At 48.8% G+C, this 22,436-nt stretch overlaps 1 protein-coding gene across 1 annotated transcript in view; it reads right to left on the bottom strand.

Annotated features, from left to right (window-relative positions):
• WSB1 (WD repeat and SOCS box containing 1) overlaps positions 1-22,436 on the bottom strand; it is a 116,034-nt gene that overhangs the window by 53,708 nt on the left and 39,890 nt on the right. The window contains exons 2-3 of the mRNA XM_056556356.1: positions 20,824-20,912; positions 18,684-18,783 (exon numbers count right to left, since the gene is read on the bottom strand). Coding sequence (XP_056412331.1) covers positions 18,684-18,783; positions 20,824-20,859 — 136 coding nt within the window. The 5' untranslated portion in view covers positions 20,860-20,912. The remainder of the gene's footprint in view (positions 1-18,683; positions 18,784-20,823; positions 20,913-22,436) is intronic.

Genomic DNA, 22,436 nt, shown 5'->3' with positions numbered 1-22,436 from the left:
GAGAAGACCTGAAGGCTTCTGGCGAGGGGTCTTGTCACGTGCACACACTGTACAGGCTCGCACAAAATCGGTCACATCCTTTTCCAGGGAGGACCACCAGTAGTGTCTGGCAATCAACTGTAAAGTCTTTTGGATTCCAGCGTGACCAGCCAGAAGGGAGGAATGGCCCCATTTGAGGATCCGGATGCGAAGACGGGGAGGAACATAAGTCTTTCCTGGAGGGATAGGCGCCAGAGAAGCAGGAGCAGAAGAGATCAGACACTCAGGGGGGATGATATGCTGAGGAAGTGTCTTGGCTTCAGAGGCGTCGGTGGTACGAGATAGAGCATCAGCCCTGACATTCTTGTCTGCAGGACGAAAATGGATTTGAAAATTGAAACGGGCAAAAAACAACGACCATCTAGCCTGGCGAGGATTGAGCCGCTGGGGGGATTGAAGATAAGACAGATTTTTGTGATCTGTATAGATGGTGATGGGATGAAGGGATCCTTCCAGAAGATGTCTCCACTCCTCAAGGGCCAACTTAATAGCCAATAGTTCCCGGTCTCCAATGGAATAGTTTTTTTCTGTAGGAGAAAAGGTTTTGGAGAAAAATCCACAAGTGACATTTTTTCCTTTAGTGGATTTTTGTAGGAGAACAGTTTGGGCTCCAACTGAGGAGGCGTCAACCTCGAGGAAGAAGGGCTTCAGAGGATCTGGTCTGGACAAGACTGGAGCAGAGGAGAAGGCGGCTTTAAGGTGGTTAAAGGCTTCCTCCGCCTGTGGCGGCCAGGATTTCGGATTAGCATTTTTCTTAGTCAGTGCTACAATAGAAGTAACGATGGTGGAGAAGTGGGGAGTAAATTGACGATAATAATTTGCAAATCCGAGAAATCTTTGGATAGCTCGTAGGCCAGTAGGACGAGGCCAATCCATTACCGCAGATAATTTATTTGGGTCCATTTGAAGACCTTGACCGGACACAATGTATCCCAGGAAGGGAAGACTGCTGCGTTCGAATAGACACTTCTCAATTTTGGCATAAAGTTGATTTTGGCGTAATTGCTGGAGCACTTGACGGACATGAAGGCGATGTTCCTCTAGGTTGGCTGAAAAAATTAGGGTGTCGTCAAGATAGACTACCAAACAGAAGTATAGCATGTCCCGAAAAATCTCATTAACAAAGTCCTGAAAGACTGCTGGGGTGTTGCATAGACCAAAGGGCATGACTAGGTATTCAAAGTGACCATCTCTGGTATTGAAGGCAGTTTTCCATTCATCTCCTGCTCGAATACGGATGAGGTTATATGCGCCCCTTAGATCAAGTTTGGTGAAAACCATAGCTCCACGCAGTCAGTCGAAGAGTTCGGAGATGAGTGGCAGAGGATAGCGATTTTTTACAGTCATTTTATTAATACCGCGGTATTCAATACAGGGGCGTAGAGATCCATCTTTTTTAGCAACAAAGAAAAATCCGGCTCCAGCCGAGAAGAAGATTTCCGGATAAAACCTCTTTTGAGGTTTTCCTGTATGTACTCAGACATAGCTTGTGTTTCCGGAGTGGAAAGTGGGTAAATCCTACCACGGGGCGGTGTGGTACCAGGGAGCAGGTCAATAGGGCAGTAATAGGGTCTATGTGGAGGTAAGACCTCTGCTTGCTTTTTACAAAAAACATCTGAAAAGTCCTGGTAGGCCTTAGGAAGACCTGGCAATGAAGTAGCAAGGGAGACTTGGCAGGAAGAAACTGGGTAGAAACATTGCTGGTGGCAAGAAGATCCCCAACTCTTAATGTCCCAGGTGGCCCAGTTGAGGCTAGGCAAATGACGTTGGAGCCAGGGCAAGCCCAGAAGAATTTCAGAAGTGCAGTTGGGCAGCACAAAAAATTAAATGTTCATGATGGTGAACTCCAACACTCATGAGCAGTGGTTGAGTGCGGTAACGCACGGTGCAGACCAGCCTCTCTCCATTGAAGGATGAAATGAAGAGAGGTTTGACAAGACGGGTAACAGGAATATTGAATCTGTTGATTAGGGAGGCTTCAATGAAACTTCCTGCTGAACCAGAGTCCAAGAAGGCCACAGCGGAGAAGGAAGTAGTATTAGCAGGTATGGCAATCCGCACAGGTATAGTCAATCGTGGAGAGGAAGAATTCACACCTAGCAACGACTCTCCTACGTTAACTAGGTGTGTGCGTGCGTTTCTCAGATGCGGAGGACGATTAGGACAGTCTTTTAGGAAATGTTCGGTGCTTGCACAGTATAGGCACAGGTTTTCATTCCTACGGCGAGTCCTCTCTTGTTGGGTCAGGCGAGACCGATCCATTTGCATAGCCTCCTCGGCAGGAGGCACAGGAACAGAGTGCAAAGGACGTTGGAAGAGAGGTGCCAGGGAATGAATCCGCCTGGTGCGAACAAGATCCTTTTCCTGATGGAGCTCCTGGCGTCTTTCCGTGAAACGCATGTCGATGCGGGTGGCCAAATGGATGAGTTCAGACAGGTTAGCAGGAATTTCTCGTGCGGCCAGGACATCTTTGATGTGACTGGATAAGCATTTCTTGAAGGTCGCGCAGAGGGCCTCATTATTCCAGGATAGCTCAGAGGCGAGGGTGCGGAACTCGATGGCGTATTCGCCCACTGAAGAACTCCCTTGGACAAGATTCAGTAAAGCAGTCTCGGCTGAGGAAGCCCAGGCTGGCTCCTCAAAGACACTACGTACTTCCGAGAAGAAGGACTGGATTGTAGCAGTGGCAGGATCATTGCGGTCCCAAAGCGGTGTGGCCCATGACAAGGCCTTTCCAGACAGCAGGCTGAACACGAACGCCACCTTAGACTGTTCTGTAGGGAATTGGTCTGACATCATCTCTGGTGTAGGGAACACTGGGACAGGAATCCACGGCACAGTTTAGAATCCCCACCAAACTTGTCTGGTAGAGACAGGCGGAATCTGGGAGCGGCCACTCGCTGCGGAGGAGATGCAGGAGCTGGCGGAGGAGATGGTTGCTGTTGTTGCGGCAGAAGCTGTTGCAGCATAGCGGTCAACTGAGTCAGCTGTTGTCCTTGTAGCGCTATCTGCTGTGATTGCTGGGCGACCACGGAGATTAGGCAAAGCAGGATGGACTTGCTGCGGCGGGTAACCCCCAGGTCGTTCCACCCAATAGCGACTCAACCTCACTGACTGCTGAGTCAGGCGCGGTACAAAGGCAAAAGGTAAGGTCAGACGTAGCAGAAGGTCAGGGCAGGCAGCAACGGTTCGTAGTCAAGGGCAAGGGTCTGGATACACTGGCAAAGGACATACTGGAACGCTTTCTCTGGCACAAGGCAACAAGTTCCAGCAGGGACAGGAAGAGGAAGTGGGTTTTTATAGTGTAGGGAGTGCTTGGAACTAATTGGGCCAGGCACCAATTAATGGTGCACTGGCCCTTTAAATCTGAGAGACCCGGCGCGCGCCCTAGAGAGTGGGGCCGCGCGCGCCGGGACTGAGCAGGAGGACGGGGCAGGTGAGTTATATGGGACGCGATCCGAGAGCGGGCACGTCCCGTGCCTCGGATCGCGTCCCCTCCGATGACACGGGAGCAGCACTCGCGGTCACGCCGCTTCCCCGGAGCGCTCGCGGCGTGCCACTGCATGCAGCGCTCCGGTCGGCACCGCGTGACATTTATACTGTTCATATGCTCACGGTGTTTATACTTTTCATTCTCTTGTGGCCGCTATACTGTTCATATGTGTTACGCCGAGCGCTCCGGGTCCCCGCTCCTCCCCGGAGCGCTCGCTTCACTCTCCCCGCGGCAGCGCTCCGGTCACGTCCTCTGACCCGGGGCGCTGCGATTCCGCTGCCAGCCGGGATGCGATTCGCGATGCGGGTAGCGCCCGCTCGCGATGCGCACCCCGGCTCCCCTACCTGACTCGCTCTCCGTCTGTTCTGTCCCGGCGCGCGCGGCCCCGCTCCCTAGGGCGCGCGCGCGCCGGGTCTCTGCGATTTAAAGGGCCACTGCGCCGCTGATTGGCGCAGTGGTTCCAATTAGTGTGTTCACCTGTGCACTTCCCTATATCACCTCACTTCCCCTGCACTCCCTTGCCGGATCTTGTTGCCTTAGTGCCAGTGAAAGCGTTCCTTGTGTGTTCCTTGCCTGTGTTTCCAGACCTTCTGCCGTTGCCCCTGACTACGATCCTTGCTGCCTGCCCCGACCTTCTGCTACGTCCGACCTTGCTTTTGCCTACTCCCTTGTACCGCGCCTATCTTCAGCAGCCAGAGAGGTGAGCCGTTGCTAGTGGATACGACCTGGTCACTACCGCCGCAGCAAGACCATCCCGCTTTGCGGCGGGCTCTGGTGAAAACCAGTAGTGGCTTAGAACCGGTCCACTAGCACGGTCCACGCCAATCCCTCTCTGGCACAGAGGATCCACTACCTGCCAGCCGGCATCGTGACAGTAGATCCGGCCATGGATCCCGCTGAAGTTCCTCTGCCAGTTGTCGCTGACCTCACCACGGTGGTCGCCCAGCAGTCACAACAGATAGCGCAACAAGGCCAACAGCTGTCTCAACTGACCGTTATGCTACAACAGTTACTACCACAGCTTCAGCAGTCATCTCCTCCGCCAGCTCCTGCACCTCCTCCGCAGCGAGTGGCCGCTCCTGGGATACGCTTATCCTTGCCGGATAAATTTGATGGGGACTCTAAGTTTTGCCGTGGCTTTCTTTCCCAATGTTCCCTGCATCTGGAGATGATGTCGGACCTGTTTCCCACTGAAAGGTCTAAGGTGGCTTTCGTAGTCAGCCTTCTGTCCGGAAAAGCCCTGTCATGGGCCACACCGCTCTGGGACCGCAATGACCCCGTCACTGCCTCTGTGCACTCCTTCTTCTCGGAAATCCGAAGTGTCTTTGAGGAACCTGCCCGAGCCTCTTCTGCTGAGACTGCCCTGTTGAACCTGGTCCAGGGTAATTCTTCCGTTGGCGAGTATGCCGTACAATTCCGTACTCTTGCTTCAGAATTGTCCTGGAATAATGAGGCCCTCTGCGCGACCTTCAAAAAATGCCTATCCAGCAACATTAAAGATGTTCTGGCCGCACGAGAAATTCCTGCTAATCTACATGAACTTATTCACCTAGCCACTCGCATTGACATGCGTTTTTCCGAAAGGCGTCAGGAACTCCGCCAAGATATGGACTCTGTTCGCACGAGGCGTTTCTTCTCCTCGGCTCCTCTCTCCTCTGGTCCCCTGCAATCTGTTCCTGTGCCTCCCGCCGTGGAGGCTATGCAGGTCGACCGGTCTCGCCTGACACCTCAAGAGAGGACACGACGCCGTATGGAGAACCTCTGCCTGTACTGTGCTAGTACCGAACACTTCCTGAGAGATTGTCCTATCCGTCCTCCCCGCCTGGAAAGACGTACGCTGACTCCGCACAAAGATGAGACAGTCCTTGATGTCTACTGTCACGATGCCGGCTGGCAGGTAGTGGATCCTCTGTGCCAGAGAGGGATTGGCGTGGACCGTGCTAGAGGATCGGTTCTAAGTCACTACTGGTTTTCACCAGAGCCCGCCGCAAAGCGGGATGGTCTTGCTGCGGCGGTAGTGACCAGGTCGTATCCCCTAGCAACGGCTCAACCTCTCTGGCTGCTGAAGATAGGCGCGGTACAAGGGAGTAGACAGAAGCAAGGTCGGACGTAGCAGAAGGTCGGGGCAGGCAGCAAGGATCGTAGTCAGGGGCAACGGCAGGAGGTCTGGAACACAGGCTAGGAACACACAAGGAAACGCTTTCACTGGCACGATGGCAACAAGATCCGGCGAGGGAGTGAAGGGGAAGTGAGGTGATATAGGGAAGTGCACAGGTGTAAACACTAATTGGAACCACTGCGCCAATCAGCGGCGCAGTGGCCCTTTAAATCGCAAAGACCCGGCGCGCGCGCGCCCTAGGGAGCGGGGCCGCGCGCGCCGGGACAGAACTGACGGAGAGCGAGTCAGGTACGGGAGCCGGGGTGCGCATCGCGAGCGGGCGCTACCCGCATCGCGAATCGCATCCCGGCCGGAGGCGGTATCGCAGCGCCCCGGGTCCGTGGAACCGACCGGAGCGCTGCAGTGAGGAGAGTGTAGCGAGCGCTCCGGGGAGGAGCGGGGACCCGGAGCGCTCGGCGTAACAGTACCCCCCCCCTTGGGTCTCCCCCTCTTCTTGGGGCCTGAGAACCTGAGGATCAGACTTTTGTCCAGGATATTGTCCTCAGGTTCCCAGGACCTCTCTTCTGGACCACAACCCTCCCAATCCACTAAAAAAAAAGTTTTTCCTCTGACCTTTTTAGAGGCTAAGATCTCTTTGACAGAGAAGATGTCCGAGGAGCCGGAAACAGGAGTGGGAGGAACAGATTTGGGAGAAAAACGGTTGAGGATGAGAGGTTTAAGAAGAGAGACGTGAAAGGCATTAGGGATACGAAGAGAAGGAGGAAGAAGAAGTTTGTAAGAGACAGGATTAATTTGACACAAAACTTTGAAAGGACCAAGATAGCGTGGTCCCAACTTATAGCTAGGGACACGGAAGCGGACATATTTAGCGGAGAGCCATACCTTGTCTCCAGGGGAAAAAATGGGAGGAGCTCTTCTTTTCTTATCCGCGAATCTCTTCATGCGTGAAGAAGCCTGTAAGAGAGAATTTTGGGTCTCTCTCCATATGATGGAAAGATCACGAGAAATTTCATCCACAGCGGGCAGACCAGAGGGCAAGGGGGTAGGGAGGGGGGGAAGAGGGTGACGGCCGTACACCACGAAAAACGGAGATTTAGAGGAAGATTCAGAGATTCTGAAATTATACGAGAATTCGGCCCAAGGTAGAAGATCTGCCCAGTCATCCTGGCGGGAGGAAACAAAATGTCGTAAATAGTCACCCAAGATCTGGTTAATTCTCTCTACTTGTCCATTGGATTGAGGATGGTATGCAGAAGAAAAATTTAATTTAATCTTGAGTTGTTTACAGAGAGCCCTCCAGAATTTAGACACAAATTGGACGCCTCTATCCGAGACGATCTGTGTAGGCAACCCGTGAAGACGAAAAATGTGTACAAAAAATTGTTTAGCCAACTGAGGCGCTGAAGGAAGACCAGGAAGAGGGATGAAATGTGCCATTTTGGAGAATCGATCAACGACCACCCAAATAACAGTGTTGCCATGGGATGGGGGTAAGTCAGTAATAAAATCCATACCAATCAGAGACCAAGGTTGTTCGGGGACAGGTAGAGGATGAAGAAAACCAGCGGGCTTCTGGCGAGGAGTCTTATCCCGGGCACAGATAGTGCAGGCTCGCACAAAGTCCACCACATCAGTCTCTAGAGTCGGCCACCAATAGAAGCGAGAGATGAGTTGCACAGATTTCTTGATGCCCGCATGACCTGCGAGATGGGAGGAGTGACCCCATTTGAGGATCCCAAGGCGTTGGCGTGGAGAAACAAAGGTCTTTCCTGGAGGAGTTTGCCTGATGGAGGCTGGAGAAGTGGAAATCAGGCAGTCAGGAGGAATGATGTGTCGAAGAGAAGGTTCAATTTCAGAAGCATCTGAGGAACGAGAGAGAGCATCGGCCCTAATGTTCTTATCAGCAGGCCGAAAGTGAATTTCAAAATTAAATCGGGCAAAGAACAGAGACCACCTGGCCTGACGAGGATTCAGCCGTTGGGCAGACTGGAGGTAGGAGAGGTTCTTGTGATCGGTGTAAATAATAACTGGAAATCTTGATCCTTCCAGCAGATGCCTCCATTCCTCAAGTGCTAATTTAATGGCTAGAAGCTCTCGATCCCCGATGGAGTAGTTCCTCTCTGCCGGAGAGAAGGTCCTAGAAAAAAAACCACAAGTAACAGCGTGCCCGGAGGAGTTTTTTTGTAGAAGGACAGCTCCAGCTCCCACTGAGGAGGCATCAACCTCCAATAGGAAGGGTTTAGATGGGTCAGGTCTGGAGAGCACGGGAGCCGAAGAAAAGGCAGACTTGAGTTGTTTAAAGGCGTCTTCCGCTTGAGGAGGCCAAGACTTGGGATCGGCATTTTTTTTGGTTAAAGCCACAATAGGAGCCACAATGGTAGAAAAATGTGGAATAAACTGCCTGTAATAATTGGCGAACCCCAAAAAACGTTGGATGGCACGGAGTCCGGAGGGGCGTGGCCAATCTAAGACGGCAGAGAGTTTATCTGGGTCCATTTGTAGTCCCTGGCCAGAGACCAAGTATCCTAGAAAAGGAAGAGATTGGCATTCAAACAGACATTTCTCTATTTTGGCATAGAGTTGATTGTCACGAAGTCGCTGAAGAACCATACGGACATGCTGGCGGTGTTCTTCTAGATTGGCAGAAAAAATCAGGATATCGTCTAGATATACAACAACACAGGAGTATAGGAGATCACGAAAAATTTCATTAACAAAGTCTTGGAAGACGGCAGGGGCGTTGCACAGGCCAAAGGGCATGACCAGATACTCAAAGTGTCCATCTCTGGTGTTAAATGCCGTTTTCCATTCATCCCCCTCTCTGATGCGGATGAGATTATAAGCACCTCTTAAGTCCAGTTTGGTAAAAATATGGGCACCTTGGAGACGATCAAAGAGTTCAGAGATGAGGGGTAGGGGGTAGCGGTTCTTAACCGTGATTTTATTAAGACCGCGGTAGTCAATGCAAGGACGTAGAGAGCCATCTTTTTTAGACACAAAGAAAAATCCGGCTCCGGCAGGAGAGGAGGATTTACGGATAAAGCCCTTTTTTAAATTTTCCTGGACGTATTCAGACATGGCAAGAGTCTCTGGGACGGACAGAGGATAGATTCTGCCCCGGGGTGGAGTAGTGCCCGGGAGGAGGTCAATAGGACAATCATAAGGCCTGTGGGGAGGTAAAGTCTCAGCTTGTTTTTTGCAAAAAACGTCCGCAAAGTCCATATAGGCCTTAGGGAGACCGGTTACAGGAGGTACCACAGAGTCACGGCAAGGGTTACTGGGAACCGGTTTTAGGCAGTCCTTGGAACAAGAGGGCCCCCAACTCTTGATCTCCCCAGTGGACCAATCCAGGGTTGGGGAATGGAGTTGAAGCCAGGGAAGTCCAAGGAGAATTTCAGAAGTGCAATTGGGGAGGACCAAAAGTTCAATCCTCTCGTGATGAGGTCCGATGCACATTAGGAGGGGCTCCGTGCGGAAACGTATAGTACAGTCCAATCTTTCATTGTTTACACAATTGATGTAGAGGGGTCTGGCGAGACTGGTCACTGGGATGTTGAACCTGTTGACGAGAGAGGCCAAAATAAAATTTCCTGCAGATCCAGAGTCCAAGAAGGCCACAGCAGAGAAGGAGAAGGCAGAGGCAGACATCCGCACAGGCACAGTAAGACGTGGAGAAGCAGAGTAGACATCAAGGACTGTCTCACCTTTGTGCGGAGTCAGCGTACGTCTTTCCAGGCGGGGAGGACGGATAGGACAATCCTTCAGGAAGTGTTCGGTACTAGCACAGTACAGGCAGAGATTCTCCATGCGGCGTCGTGTCCTCTCTTGAGGTGTCAGGCGAGACCGGTCGACCTGCATAGCCTCCACGGCGGAAGGCACAGGAACAGATTGCAGGGGACCAGAGGAGAGAGGAGCCGGGGAGAAGAAACGCCTCGTGCGAACAGAGTCCATATCCTGGCGGAGCTCCTGACGCCTTTCGGAAAAACGCATGTCAATGCGAGTGGCTAGGTGAATGAGTTCATGTAGATTAGCAGGGATTTCTCGTGCGGCCAGAACATCTTTAATGTTGCTGGATAGGCCTTTTTTAAAGGTCGCGCAGAGTGCCTCATTATTCCAGGATAATTCTGAAGCAAGAGTACGGAATTGTACGGCATACTCGCCAACGGAAGAATTACCTTGGACCAGGTTCAACAGGGCAGTCTCGGCAGAAGAGGCTCGGGCAGGTTCCTCAAAGACACTTCGAATTTCCGAGAAGAAGGAGTGTACAGAGGCAGTGACGGGGTCATTGCGGTCCCAGAGCGGTGTGGCCCAAGCCAGGGCTTTTCCAGACAGCAGGCTGACTACGAAAGCCACCTTAGACCTTTCAGTGGGGAACTGGTCCGACATCATCTCCAAGTGTAATGAACATTGGGAAAGAAAGCCACGGCAAAACTTTGAGTCCCCATCAAATTTATCCGGCAAGGATAGTCGTAGTCCAGAAGCGGCCACTCGCTGCGGAGGAGGTGCAGGAGCTGGCGGAGGAGATGATTGCTGGAGCTGTGGTAGTAACTGTTGTAGCATAACAGTCAGTTGAGACAGCTGTTGGCCTTGTTGCGCTATCTGTTGTGACTGCTGGGCGACCACCGTGGTGAGGTCAGCGACAACTGGCAGAGGAACTTCAGCGGGATCCATGGCCGGATCTACTGTCACGATGCCGGCTGGCAGGTAGTGGATCCTCTGTGCCAGAGAGGGATTGGCGTGGACCGTGCTAGAGGATCGGTTCTAAGTCACTACTGGTTTTCACCAGAGCCCGCCGCAAAGCGGGATGGTCTTGCTGCGGCGGTAGTGACCAGGTCGTATCCCCTAGCAACGGCTCAACCTCTCTGGCTGCTGAAGATAGGCGCGGTACAAGGGAGTAGACAGAAGCAAGGTCGGACGTAGCAGAAGGTCGGGGCAGGCAGCAAGGATCGTAGTCAGGGGCAACGGCAGGAGGTCTGGAACACAGGCTAGGAACACACAAGGAAACGCTTTCACTGGCACGATGGCAACAAGATCCGGCGAGGGAGTGAAGGGGAAGTGAGGTGATATAGGGAAGTGCACAGGTGTAAACACTAATTGGAACCACTGCGCCAATCAGCGGCGCAGTGGCCCTTTAAATCGCAAAGACCCGGCGCGCGCGCGCCCTAGGGAGCGGGGCCGCGCGCGCCGGGACAGAACTGACGGAGAGCGAGTCAGGTACGGGAGCCGGGGTGCGCATCGCGAGCGGGCGCTACCCGCATCGCGAATCGCATCCCGGCCGGAGGCGGTATCGCAGCGCCCCGGGTCCGTGGAACCAACCGGAGCGCTGCAGTGAGGAGAGTGTAGCGAGCGCTCCGGGGAGGAGCGGGGACCCGGAGCGCTCGGCGTAACATCTACTCTGCTTCTCCACGTCTTACTGTGCCTGTGCGGATGTCTGCCTCTGCCTTCTCCTTCTCTACAGTGGCCTTCTTGGACTCTGGATCTGCAGGAAATTTTATTTTGGCCTCTCTCGTCAACAGGTTCAACATTCCGGTGACCAGTCTCGCCAGACCCCTCTACATCAATTGTGTAAATAATGAAAGATTGGACTGTACCATACGTTTCCGCACGGAGCCCCTTCTTATGAGCATCGGATCTCATCATGAGAGGATTGAACTTTTGGTCCTCCCCAATTGCACCTCGGAAATTCTCCTTGGACTTCCCTGGCTTCAACTTCATTCCCCTACCCTGGATTGGTCCACTGGGGAGATCAAGAGTTGGGGGTCCTCTTGTTCCAAGAACTGTCTAAAACCGGTTCCCAGTAACCCTTGCCGTAACTCTGTGGTTCCTCCAGTAACCGGTCTCCCTAAGGCCTATATGGACTTCGCGGATGTTTTCTGCAAAAAACAAGCTGAGACTCTACCTCCTCACAGGCCTTATGATTGCCCTATCGACCTCCTCCCGGGCACTACTCCACCCCGGGGCAGAATTTATCCTCTCTCTGCCCCAGAGACTCTTGCCATGTCCGAATACGTCCAGGAGAATCTAAAAAAGGGCTTTATCCGTAAATCCTCCTCTCCTGCCGGAGCCGGATTTTTCTTTGTGTCCAAAAAAGATGGCTCCCTACGTCCTTGCATTGACTACCGCGGTCTTAATAAAATCACGGTTAAGAACCGCTACCCCTTACCCCTCATCTCTGAACTCTTTGATCGCCTCCAAGGTGCCCACATCTTCACTAAATTGGACTTAAGAGGCGCCTATAACCTCATCCGCATCAGAGAGGGGGACGAGTGGAAAACGGCATTTAACACCAGAGATGGACACTTTGAGTATCTGGTCATGCCCTTTGGACTGTGCAACGCCCCTGCCGTCTTCCAAGACTTTGTCAATGAAATTTTTCGTGATCTGTTATACTCCTGTGTTGTTGTATATCTGGACGATATCCTAATTTTTTCTGCCAATCTAGAAGAACACCGCCAGCATGTCCGTATGGTTCTTCAGAGACTTCGTGACAACCAACTCTATGCCAAAATTGAGAAATGTCTGTTTGAATGCCAATCTCTTCCTTTTCTAGGATATTTGGTCTCTGGCCAGGGACTACAGATGGATCCAGACAAACTCTCTGCCGTCTTAGATTGGCCACGCCCCTCCGGACTCCGTGCTATCCAACGCTTTTTGGGGTTCGCCAATTATTACAGGCAATTTATTCCACATTTTTCTACCATTGTGGCTCCTATCGTGGCTTTAACCAAAAAAAATGCTGATCCCAAGTCCTGGCCTCCTCAAGCAGAAGACGCCTTTAAACGACTCAAGTCTGCCTTTTCTTCGGCTCCCGTCCTCTCTAGACCTGACCCTTCCAAACCCTTCCTATTGGAGGTTGATGCCTCCTCAGTGGGAGCTGGAGCTGTTCTACAAAAAAATTCTTCCGGGCATGCTGTCACTTGTGGTTTTTTCTCTAGGACCTTCTCTCCAGCGGAGAGGAACTACTCCATCGGGGATCGAGAGCTTCTAGCCATTAAATTAGCACTTGAGGAATGGAGGCATCTGCTGGAGGGATCTAGTTCTCCTGTTATTATCTACACCGACCACAAGAACCTCTCCTACCTCCAGTCTGCCCAACGGCTGAATCCTCGCCAGGCCCGGTGGTCTCTGTTCTTTGCCCGATTTAATTTTGAGATTCACTTTCGTCCTGCCGATAAGAACATTAGGGCCGATGCTCTCTCTCGTTCCTCGGATGCCTCAGAAGTTGAACTCTCTCCGCAACACATCATTCCACCTGACTGCCTGATCTCCACTTCTCCTGCCTCCATCAGGCAGACTCCTCCAGGAAAGACCTTTGTTTCTCCTCGCCAACGCCTCGGAATCCTCAAATGGGGTCACTCCTCCCATCTCGCAGGTCATGCGGGTATCAAGAAATCTGTGCAACTCATCTCCCGCTTCTATTGGTGGCCGACTCTGGAGACGGATGTTGTGGACTTTGTGCGAGCCTGCACTATCTGTGCCCGGGATAAGACTCCTCGCCAGAAGCCCGCTGGTTTTCTTCATCCTCTGCCTGTCCCCGAACAGCCTTGGTCTCTGATTGGTATGGATTTTATTACTGATTTACCCCCTTCCCGTGGCAACACTGTTATTTGGGTGGTCGTTGATCGATTCTCCAAAATGGCACATTTCATCCCTCTTCCTGGTCTTCCTTCTGCGCCTCAGTTGGCTAAACAATTTTTTGTACACATTTTTCGTCTTCACGGGTTGCCTACGCAGATTGTCTCGGATAGAGGCGTCCAATTCGTGTCTAAATTCTGGAGGGCTCTCTGTAAACAACTCAAGATTAAATTAAATTTTTCTTCTGCATATCATCCCCAGTCCAATGGACAAGTAGAAAGGATTAACCAGATCTTGGGTGATTATTTGCGACATTTTGTTTCCTCCCGCCAGGATGACTGGGCAGATCTCCTCCCATGGGCCGAATTCTCGTATAACTTCAGGGTCTCTGAGTCTTCCTCCAAATCCCCATTTTTCGTGGTGTACGGCCGTCACCCTCTTCCCCCCCTCCCTACTCCCTTGCCCTCTGGTCTGCCCGCTGTGGATGAAATTTCTCGTGACCTTTCCATCATATGGAGAGAGACCCAAAATTCTCTCTTACAGGCTTCATCACGCATGAAGAAGTTCGCGGATAAGAAAAGAAGAGCTCCCCCCGTTTTTTCCCCTGGAGACAAGGTATGGCTCTCCGCTAAATATGTCCGCTTCCGTGTCCCTAGCTACAAGTTGGGACCACGCTATCTTGGTCCTTTCAAAATTTTGTGTCAAATTAATCCTGTCTCTTATAAACTTCTTCTTCCTCCCTCTCTTCGTATCCCTAATGCCTTTCACGTCTCTCTTCTCAAACCACTCATCCTCAACCGTTTTTCTCCCAAATCTGTTCCTCCCACTCCTGTTTCCGGCTCCTCGGACATCTTCTCGGTCAAAGAAATTTTAGCTGCCAAAAAGGTCAGAGGGAAAAATTTTTTTTTAGTGGACTGGGAGGGTTGTGGTCCTGAAGAGAGATCCTGGGAACCTGAGGACAACATCCTAGACAAAAGTCTGCTCCTCAGGTTCTCAGGCTCTAAGAAGAGGGGGAGACCCAAGGGGGGGGGTACTGTTACGCCGAGCGCTCCGGGTCCCCGCTCCTCCCCGGAGCGCTCGCTTCACTCTCCCCGCGGCAGCGCTCCGGTCACGTCCTCTGACCCGGGGCGCTGCGATTCCGCTGCCAGCCGGGATGCGATTCGCGATGCGGGTAGCGCCCGCTCGCGATGCGCACCCCGGCTCCCCTACCTGACTCGCTCTCCGTCTGTTCTGTCCCGGCGCGCGCGGCCCCGCTCCCTAGGGCGCGCGCGCGCCGGGTCTCTGCGATTTAAAGGGCCACTGCGCCGCTGATTGGCGCAGTGGTTCCAATTAGTGTGTTCACCTGTGCACTTCCCTATATCACCTCACTTCCCCTGCACTCCCTTGCCGGATCTTGTTGCCTTAGTGCCAGTGAAAGCGTTCCTTGTGTGTTCCTTGCCTGTGTTTCCAGACCTTCTGCCGTTGCCCCTGACTACGATCCTTGCTGCCTGCCCCGACCTTCTGCTACGTCCGACCTTGCTTTTGCCTACTCCCTTGTACCGCGCCTATCTTCAGCAGCCAGAGAGGTGAGCCGTTGCTAGTGGATACGACCTGGTCACTACCGCCGCAGCAAGACCATCCCGCTTTGCGGCGGGCTCTGGTGAAAACCAGTAGTGGCTTAGAACCGGTCCACTAGCACGGTCCACGCCAATCCCTCTCTGGCACAGAGGATCCACTACCTGCCAGCCGGCATCGTGACAATATGCTTGTGGTGGTTTATACTCTTCTTGGGCCCATGGCATTTATATACTTTTCATATGCTTATTTCATTTTTACATTTTGTACGCCCATGGAATCTATACTGTGCATTAGCCTACAGTATTTACATTGTTCACCAGCTCATGGCAATTGTAATTATATGCTTGTGACATTGATACTGTTTATATGCTCATAGTATTTATATTATTCTTGCACTCATGGTATTTACACGATTCATACGCTCATGATATGCGATTTCATATACTCATAGTATTCATACTGTTTTACACATTTATGACTTTTCACTGTCCATACGCTCGACGCATTTATACTGCCCTTACACTCATGGCACTCATACTGTTATACGCTAATGGCATTTGTATTGTTCACACGCTCGTGGCATCTATACTGTTCATACACTCTTAGCACTTATACTGGTCAGACACTCTTGGCAGTTGTACTGTTCACGTTCATGGCAGTCATACTGTTTTGCAATCAGGGTATCCCCTTAAAGGGGTACTCCGCCCCTAGACATCTTATCCCCTATCCAAAAGATAGGGGATAAGGTGTCAGATCGCCGGGGTCCCACTGCTGGGGACCCCGAGGATCGCTGCTGCGGCACCCCGCTATCATTACTGTGCAGAGCGAGATCGTTCTGCACGTAATGACGGGCAATACAGGGGCCGGAGCATCGTTACGTCATGGCTCCGCCCCTCGTGACGTCTCGGCCCGCCCCCGTCAATACAAGTCTATGGGAAGGGGGCGTGGCGGTCGTCACGCCCCCTGCCATAGACTTGCATTAAGGGGACGGGCCGTGATGTCATGAGGGACGGAGCCATGACGTCACGCTGCTCCGGCCCCTGTATCGCCCGTCATTACCCACAGAGCGAACTCGCTCTGTGCAGTAATAATGGCGGGGTGCCGCAGCGGCGATCCCAGGGGTCCCCAGCAGCGGGACCACGGCGATCTAACAGCTTATCCCCTATCCTTTGGATAGGGGATAAGATGCCAGGGGCGGAGTACCCCTTTAAGGACTCAGCCCATTTGGGCCTTTGCTTTTTCCTCCTTGCCTTCTAAAAATCATAACTCTTTTATATTTTCATCCACAGACTAGTATGATTGCTTGTTTTTTGCACAACCAGTTGTCCTTTGTAATGACATCACTCATTTTACCATAAAATGTATGGAGCAACCAAAAAAAATACTATTTGTGTGGGAAAATTGATAAGAAAACCACAATTTTGCTTATTTTGGAAGGTTTCATGCTGTACACTTTATGGTAAAATAGATCTGTTTTCTTTATTCTGTGGGTCAATACCCATGATTACATACTTTTCTATTATTATACCGCTTAAAAAAAATCACAAACCTTTAAACCAAATTAGTGCATTTAAAATCCCTCTATTTTGCTGACCTATAACTTTTTCATTTTCCGTATAAGCGGTGGTATAAGGGCTAATTTTTTGCGCTGTGATCTGTAATTACCACATTTGCATATATAAAACTTTTAACACATTTTTTTATAAATTTTATTTGGAATAAAATGTAATAAAAAAGCATAAATTTTGGACTTTTTTTTTTACGTTCACGCTGTTCACCGTACGGGTTAATTAACATTTTATTTTAATAGTTCGGATATTTATGCACGCGGCAATATCAAATATGTTTATTTTAAAAAATGTTCACACTTTTTGGGGGTAAAATGGGGAAAACGGACAATTTACATTTTTTGTTGGGGGAGGGGATTTTTCTAATTTTTTTTACTTTTCTTTTTTTACTTTTATTTTTACACTTTAATAGTCCCAATAGATAACGGCATCTGAGGGGTTAATGGTGGACATCCGCGCGATCGCGGATGTTGGCCATTACTGGCGGGTCCCTGGCTGCTATCAGCAGCCAGGACCTGCCGCGCATGACCCGAGCATCGCTCCGATGCTCGCTGTCATGTATAGGACGTACATTTATGTCCTGCATCGTTAAGGGGGTATTCACACTGTTCATACGCTCCCCTTGTTCACACATTCATAGCATTCATACGGTACGGGCACTCGTGGTGTTTTGTGCTTAACATGCGCTTGTGCGTTAGGTGCAGGCATTCAGGGCATTTATATTGTGCATGACATTATACAGTTTTATAAGCTTATAGTATTGCGGTTGTTTCCTATCATACCTGCCACATCTACAGGGGCTTGCACTGCGTAGTTGTTTTTACTGACATGTAACCGCTTCACGACACGTAGGTGGTTTATACCCCTCATACATGCCACATCTGCAGGGGGATACATTGTATAATTGTTGTTACTGACACGTCTTCAGAACAACAGCATCACAACACATAGGCGGTTGTATACCCACTATACCTGCCATGACTTTAGGGGGCTACATTGCATAGTTGTTGTTACTGACACATTTTCACAGTGACAACATCACGACACATAGGCGGTTGTATACCCATTATACCTGCCACGTCTGCAGGGGGATATATTGCATAGTTGTTGTTACTGACACATTTTCAGACTCATCAGGTATCTGTTGGACTACAAAAAAGGCTACTTACAAAAAATGAATACACAATTGAAACAGGAAGTTCAACAAATACAGTCTTTTGCAAGTCATCAGGAATACAGTAGTCTAGAAACTAAATTACAAAAGAACCTGGAAACCTACAAAAACTAAATTAAAGAATGCAAACATAGGAAATATATACGGGATTGCACAGATTTTAGTACAGGAAGAGTGTACACATATAAAGAAAAAAATCCAAGAACTAGAAATACACCACAATACATACCACGTAGAGAGACATCAGAGACAGAGACATCCGGTACTGAGGGTGACACCTCCAATTCCAGCAGTAGAGGAACAGGTACAAAAAGGAAATACAAAAAGGGGAAAACACAATTCCCAGGAAATAAAAAACCTTAATATCAAAGGGCACAAAACACACGAACTAACCAAACAGGATGGAATCCAAATTATGGACAGCCATCTGGTTCATGGTCTCCCTTTTCCTCGGGAACCTACGCCCCTACCCAGGTGCTGAATACAGTTATGAACCAAGGAACCAACTCAGCGCCAGTCATGGGCCTGAACCCACACAGGACGAATACTGCAAGACCGGAAAATATTTTTCAGACCACTACAAATACCATCAGACCAGTGTTGCAATCCCATACCATTTCGCATATAACACCTTCCCCATTTTTTAGGACAGTCCACGGTACCAGGAGGTACCACAAATTCGAACATGGAGAATGCTCAATCAACCCCACAAATTTTACCCCAAATAATGGGATTACCCCTTACACAACCCCCACAACCACAGATGTTGTAGATGAGGAGTTGTTAAATGGGGAGGACATGTCAAGTAACCAAATGTACAACTCTGACGGTCACCATAATGAACACGGAATTGAATATCCCATGAATGATAATATGCAAATCTTTAATTTGTCAACACATGAGCTAACAGAGGCGGAGTGTACACTTCTTTTGAGACATAAACCTTTTTGCCCGTAAACTAGCACTGCATAAGTGGCACATGCGCAATGCCAGTGCGGAAAACATTACAAGACAGAGAGATACCATGGCTCTAGAGAAATTATATGATCTGTTGGAGGAAAATGAAGGAACAGAGGTCTCCATTACCGCCCCATTTACAAGTCTGAAGCCCAGATCAAGAATGACCCCACCAATATCACAGTTTTCAAATATAGATACCTTTGTAAATCTGGTCACACAAGACATCAAGAAGATCAGACCACAGGCCCATCTTATCCATGGAAAACTTGATCCTGATGAACGCACAGCCCTCCAAAACCTACAAAAGAATGATACATTAATAGTCAAACCATCTGACAAAGGTGGAAACATTGTGGTAATGAACAAAATAGACTATGAGGATATGGTATATCAGCTACTAAATGATAGTGAGACATATGTTATCTTACCGAAAGACCCTACTAAACAATTTCTTTTGGAATTGAAACTCATTTTGGACACAACGAAAGGTGATAATTTAATAACAGATAATGAATACAAATACATATATGACCCACATCCTGTCATATCAACTTTCTATGTCCTCCCGAAAACCCATAAAGACCATAATCCGATCAAAGGACGCCCTATAGTGTCAGGAAACAACAATGTGACACAGGGCATGAGTATATAGGTGGATAAAATCCTCTCTCGCTTTGTATCATCCCTCCCCTCGTACCTTAAGGACACAAAAGACACAGTCACTAAAATACATGATTTGACAGTTACACCCAACACCACACTAATGAGTCTCGATGTGGAAAGTCTGTATAGTAATATTGACTACAAACTGGGAATCACAGCGGTAAACACTTTTCTGAGCACTTGCAGCACGCACTTTGAGAGACATAACAAATTTGTTTTAACAATATTGGACTATGTACTTACCCACAATTTTTTTCTCTTTGGGGGTGTGTTTTATAAACAGGTGAAGGGTACAGCTATGGGGACCACGTGTGCACCATCTTTTGCAAATTTATTTTTAGGGTGGTGGGAAAGCACTTTTGTTTTTGGGGACACTTTACAACACTTCACCAAGCACATTTTATTTTGGGGGAGGTATATTGATGATATTTTGATTTTTTGGGAGGGCGACACTTCACTTTTTCAAGAATTTGTTGACCATTTGAATTCCAACAATATAGGGATGGATATACCATGGAGATAGGAGGCCAAAGAATTAACTTCTTAGACATCACAATATACATCGATAGTGATTTGAATATTCAGAGAGATATTTATAGGAAGCCTACAGCTACCAATAGCTTCCTTCCTTGGAATAGTTGGCACCCTGGCACCCTGAAACGGAGTATACCTAATGGGCAGTATTTACGAGCAAAAAGGAACTGCTCAGAAGACAAGACATTTCAGGCAGAGAGCGCGAACCTAATGCAGAGATTTATCAACAGAGGCTATCCCAAGAAGCATGGAGGAGAACATTTAACAAAGTAAAAAACATGGATAGAATGAAACTACTGAGAACTAAAACTACATTACCAACAGAAGACAAAACCATTAGATGCATTGGCACATATGATGTATATGCATCTAAGATAATGCAAATCCTCAAACGACACTGGCATGTTTTGAGGGTAGATCCAGATCTACAAACCGTGATTGGTGAAAGACCCAACGTAACATATCAAAGAGGCTCTAAAATTCGTGATCTATTAGTGCACAGTTATCACAACAAGGAGGGCACAAGTCTGGGAACATGGATTCCTGATCCACCGATTGGATCACATCCATATGGCCACTGTTCGACGTGCAAATTCATGCCTAAAATTAAGAAATTCACTAACCCAGTGGACCTTAAGGAATATACTATCAGATTTCTGAACTGTAGTAGCCAAAATGTCGTATACATCGCCACATGTACCTGTCCGAAATTATACGTAGGAAAAACTGTACAGGAACTACGTAAAAGGATCAGTAAACATATAAGTACAATTAGGACAGGAGTAGACACTCCTCTGGCAAGGCATATTAAACTCAAACACAACAATCAAACCGACATACTAAGATTCTGGGGCCTCTGCCAAATAAGGATTGGCCCCAGAAAAGGGAACGTAGACAAACTATTGTTAAGGGAGGAAGCAAGGTGGATTTACCGCCTGAATAGCAAATGTCCAGTGGGCCTAAACGAAGAACTCACATTTGCGGCGTTCCTTGAATAAACAAGAATTATTATTTGGACACCTGTTACAGACATAGTATGAGTATGCAAGACAAAGTAGTTTTTATCAAGTATAAATCTAACTAATTCTCCAGTGATTCTCCATTAAACTAGTCATGACACAAGTATATCATGTCATCTTACCAGACGAGCCAGAGGATGGTCCTCCGTTGAAAACATAGCAGGAAGGAATTTGGAGTGCGGAAAAGCATCTTCAGGGTGGAATAGTTTACCTGAACATGAAGAAATACAACAAATTATAAACATGAATACAACAAACTATAATATGCGATATATCATATAATGAGATACTTACCTGGAATCATCTATTCTCATTTTATTCTTATTACAATAGCAAGATCATACAAGTTGACAGATGCGCTGACATATATTTGATGGACACGTTCTATTTATTTCTGCTATATGAACATATACAGTGAAGACCCAGATAGAGAGCCAACTGTAGCTCCTTCGGCTTACTGAATAAATAATAGCCCAGTATATAAGAATTGGGGAATAATATGATAACAGTATCCTCTCCCACAATAAACTATAATACTTTAGCAACACAAGTTACTTTCACAATTCCAATATCTAAATAAATAAATAAAAAATAAATATAAAAAAATATTATTCCTAGAGATACCCTGAGAACAGTAATCACCATCTCAGCTCCAAGACATGCGCCTTACATATCGGCTGGAGTCCACTGCACTAAGTCGGATGACATGCGCAAGAAAACATGGCCGCGAGTAGTTCTTGCGAGACTTACGGCCGAGTGTGCCTAGATACACCCTACCTGCGAGACGTGAATTGTCAGTGATGTTATATGTAAACAAAAGCACGGATAGGCGCAAGCACGAGCACGTGACAAACCGTAACAAAGAACTTGATTGGCCAATATGCTTGCAGGCATAATACATCATAACACCGCAAGCATATGATAGGCCATAGTGTCTCGCGATGCAGGAGAACATGACGTACAAGTAAAGGATTGGAGAATACCATGACAGGAAACTGTCACTAGGAGAAGTTATATAAACTTTGTCTGGCATCCGGAGCACCATTAGCCCCACAGCCCTTGACAAAGCTGACTTGTTCAGCGAAACGTCGGGGGGGGGGGGGGGCTAGTTAATGGTTTTAGACAGCGGTTAGGCATTTGAATAGCATTAATCAAGTCTGACACATTAGTGTACAGATCACAGTACACAGAGCACTTGCCAAACAAGTGTCAGCTACAAGAGAGTATACAGGACAGGTTACTCTCTCCTCCCCTGACCTAAAGTTTAAATTTTTTCGGGGGGTTTCTAGTAAGGGTTGTCCCCACAAGGGGTTTACCCCTTAAAGGTTGCTTATGATGTTTTCAGAGTGACAACATCACGACACATAGGCGGTGGTATACCCATCATACCTGCCATGTCTGCAGGGGAATGCACTGCGCCGTTGTTGTCACTGACACGTCTTCAGAGCAACAACATCACGACATATAGGTGGCTGTATACTCTTTATAACTAACACGGCTGTAGGAGGATGCACTGCGGAGTTGTTGTTACTGACACGCTTTCAGAGAAACAACATCATGGCACATAGGGGTCGTATTCCCTTCATACCTGCCACACCTGAAGTGGGATGCACTGTGTAGTTATTGTTACTGACACACTTTCTGAGTTATAGTTTCACATGACACATAGTTGGTTATAAAAAAAATGGTTATGCAAGACCAGTCATGTGTACAGGCAGGAGGGTTAGGCAAAGAC

The sequence above is a fragment of the Hyla sarda genome, chromosome 2 (genome assembly GCF_029499605.1).
Source record: "Hyla sarda isolate aHylSar1 chromosome 2, aHylSar1.hap1, whole genome shotgun sequence".
Taxonomy (NCBI): Eukaryota; Metazoa; Chordata; class Amphibia; order Anura; family Hylidae; genus Hyla; species Hyla sarda.
The sequence above is the reverse complement of the archived record's forward strand: the minus strand, read 5'-3'. Positions and strand labels throughout refer to the sequence as shown.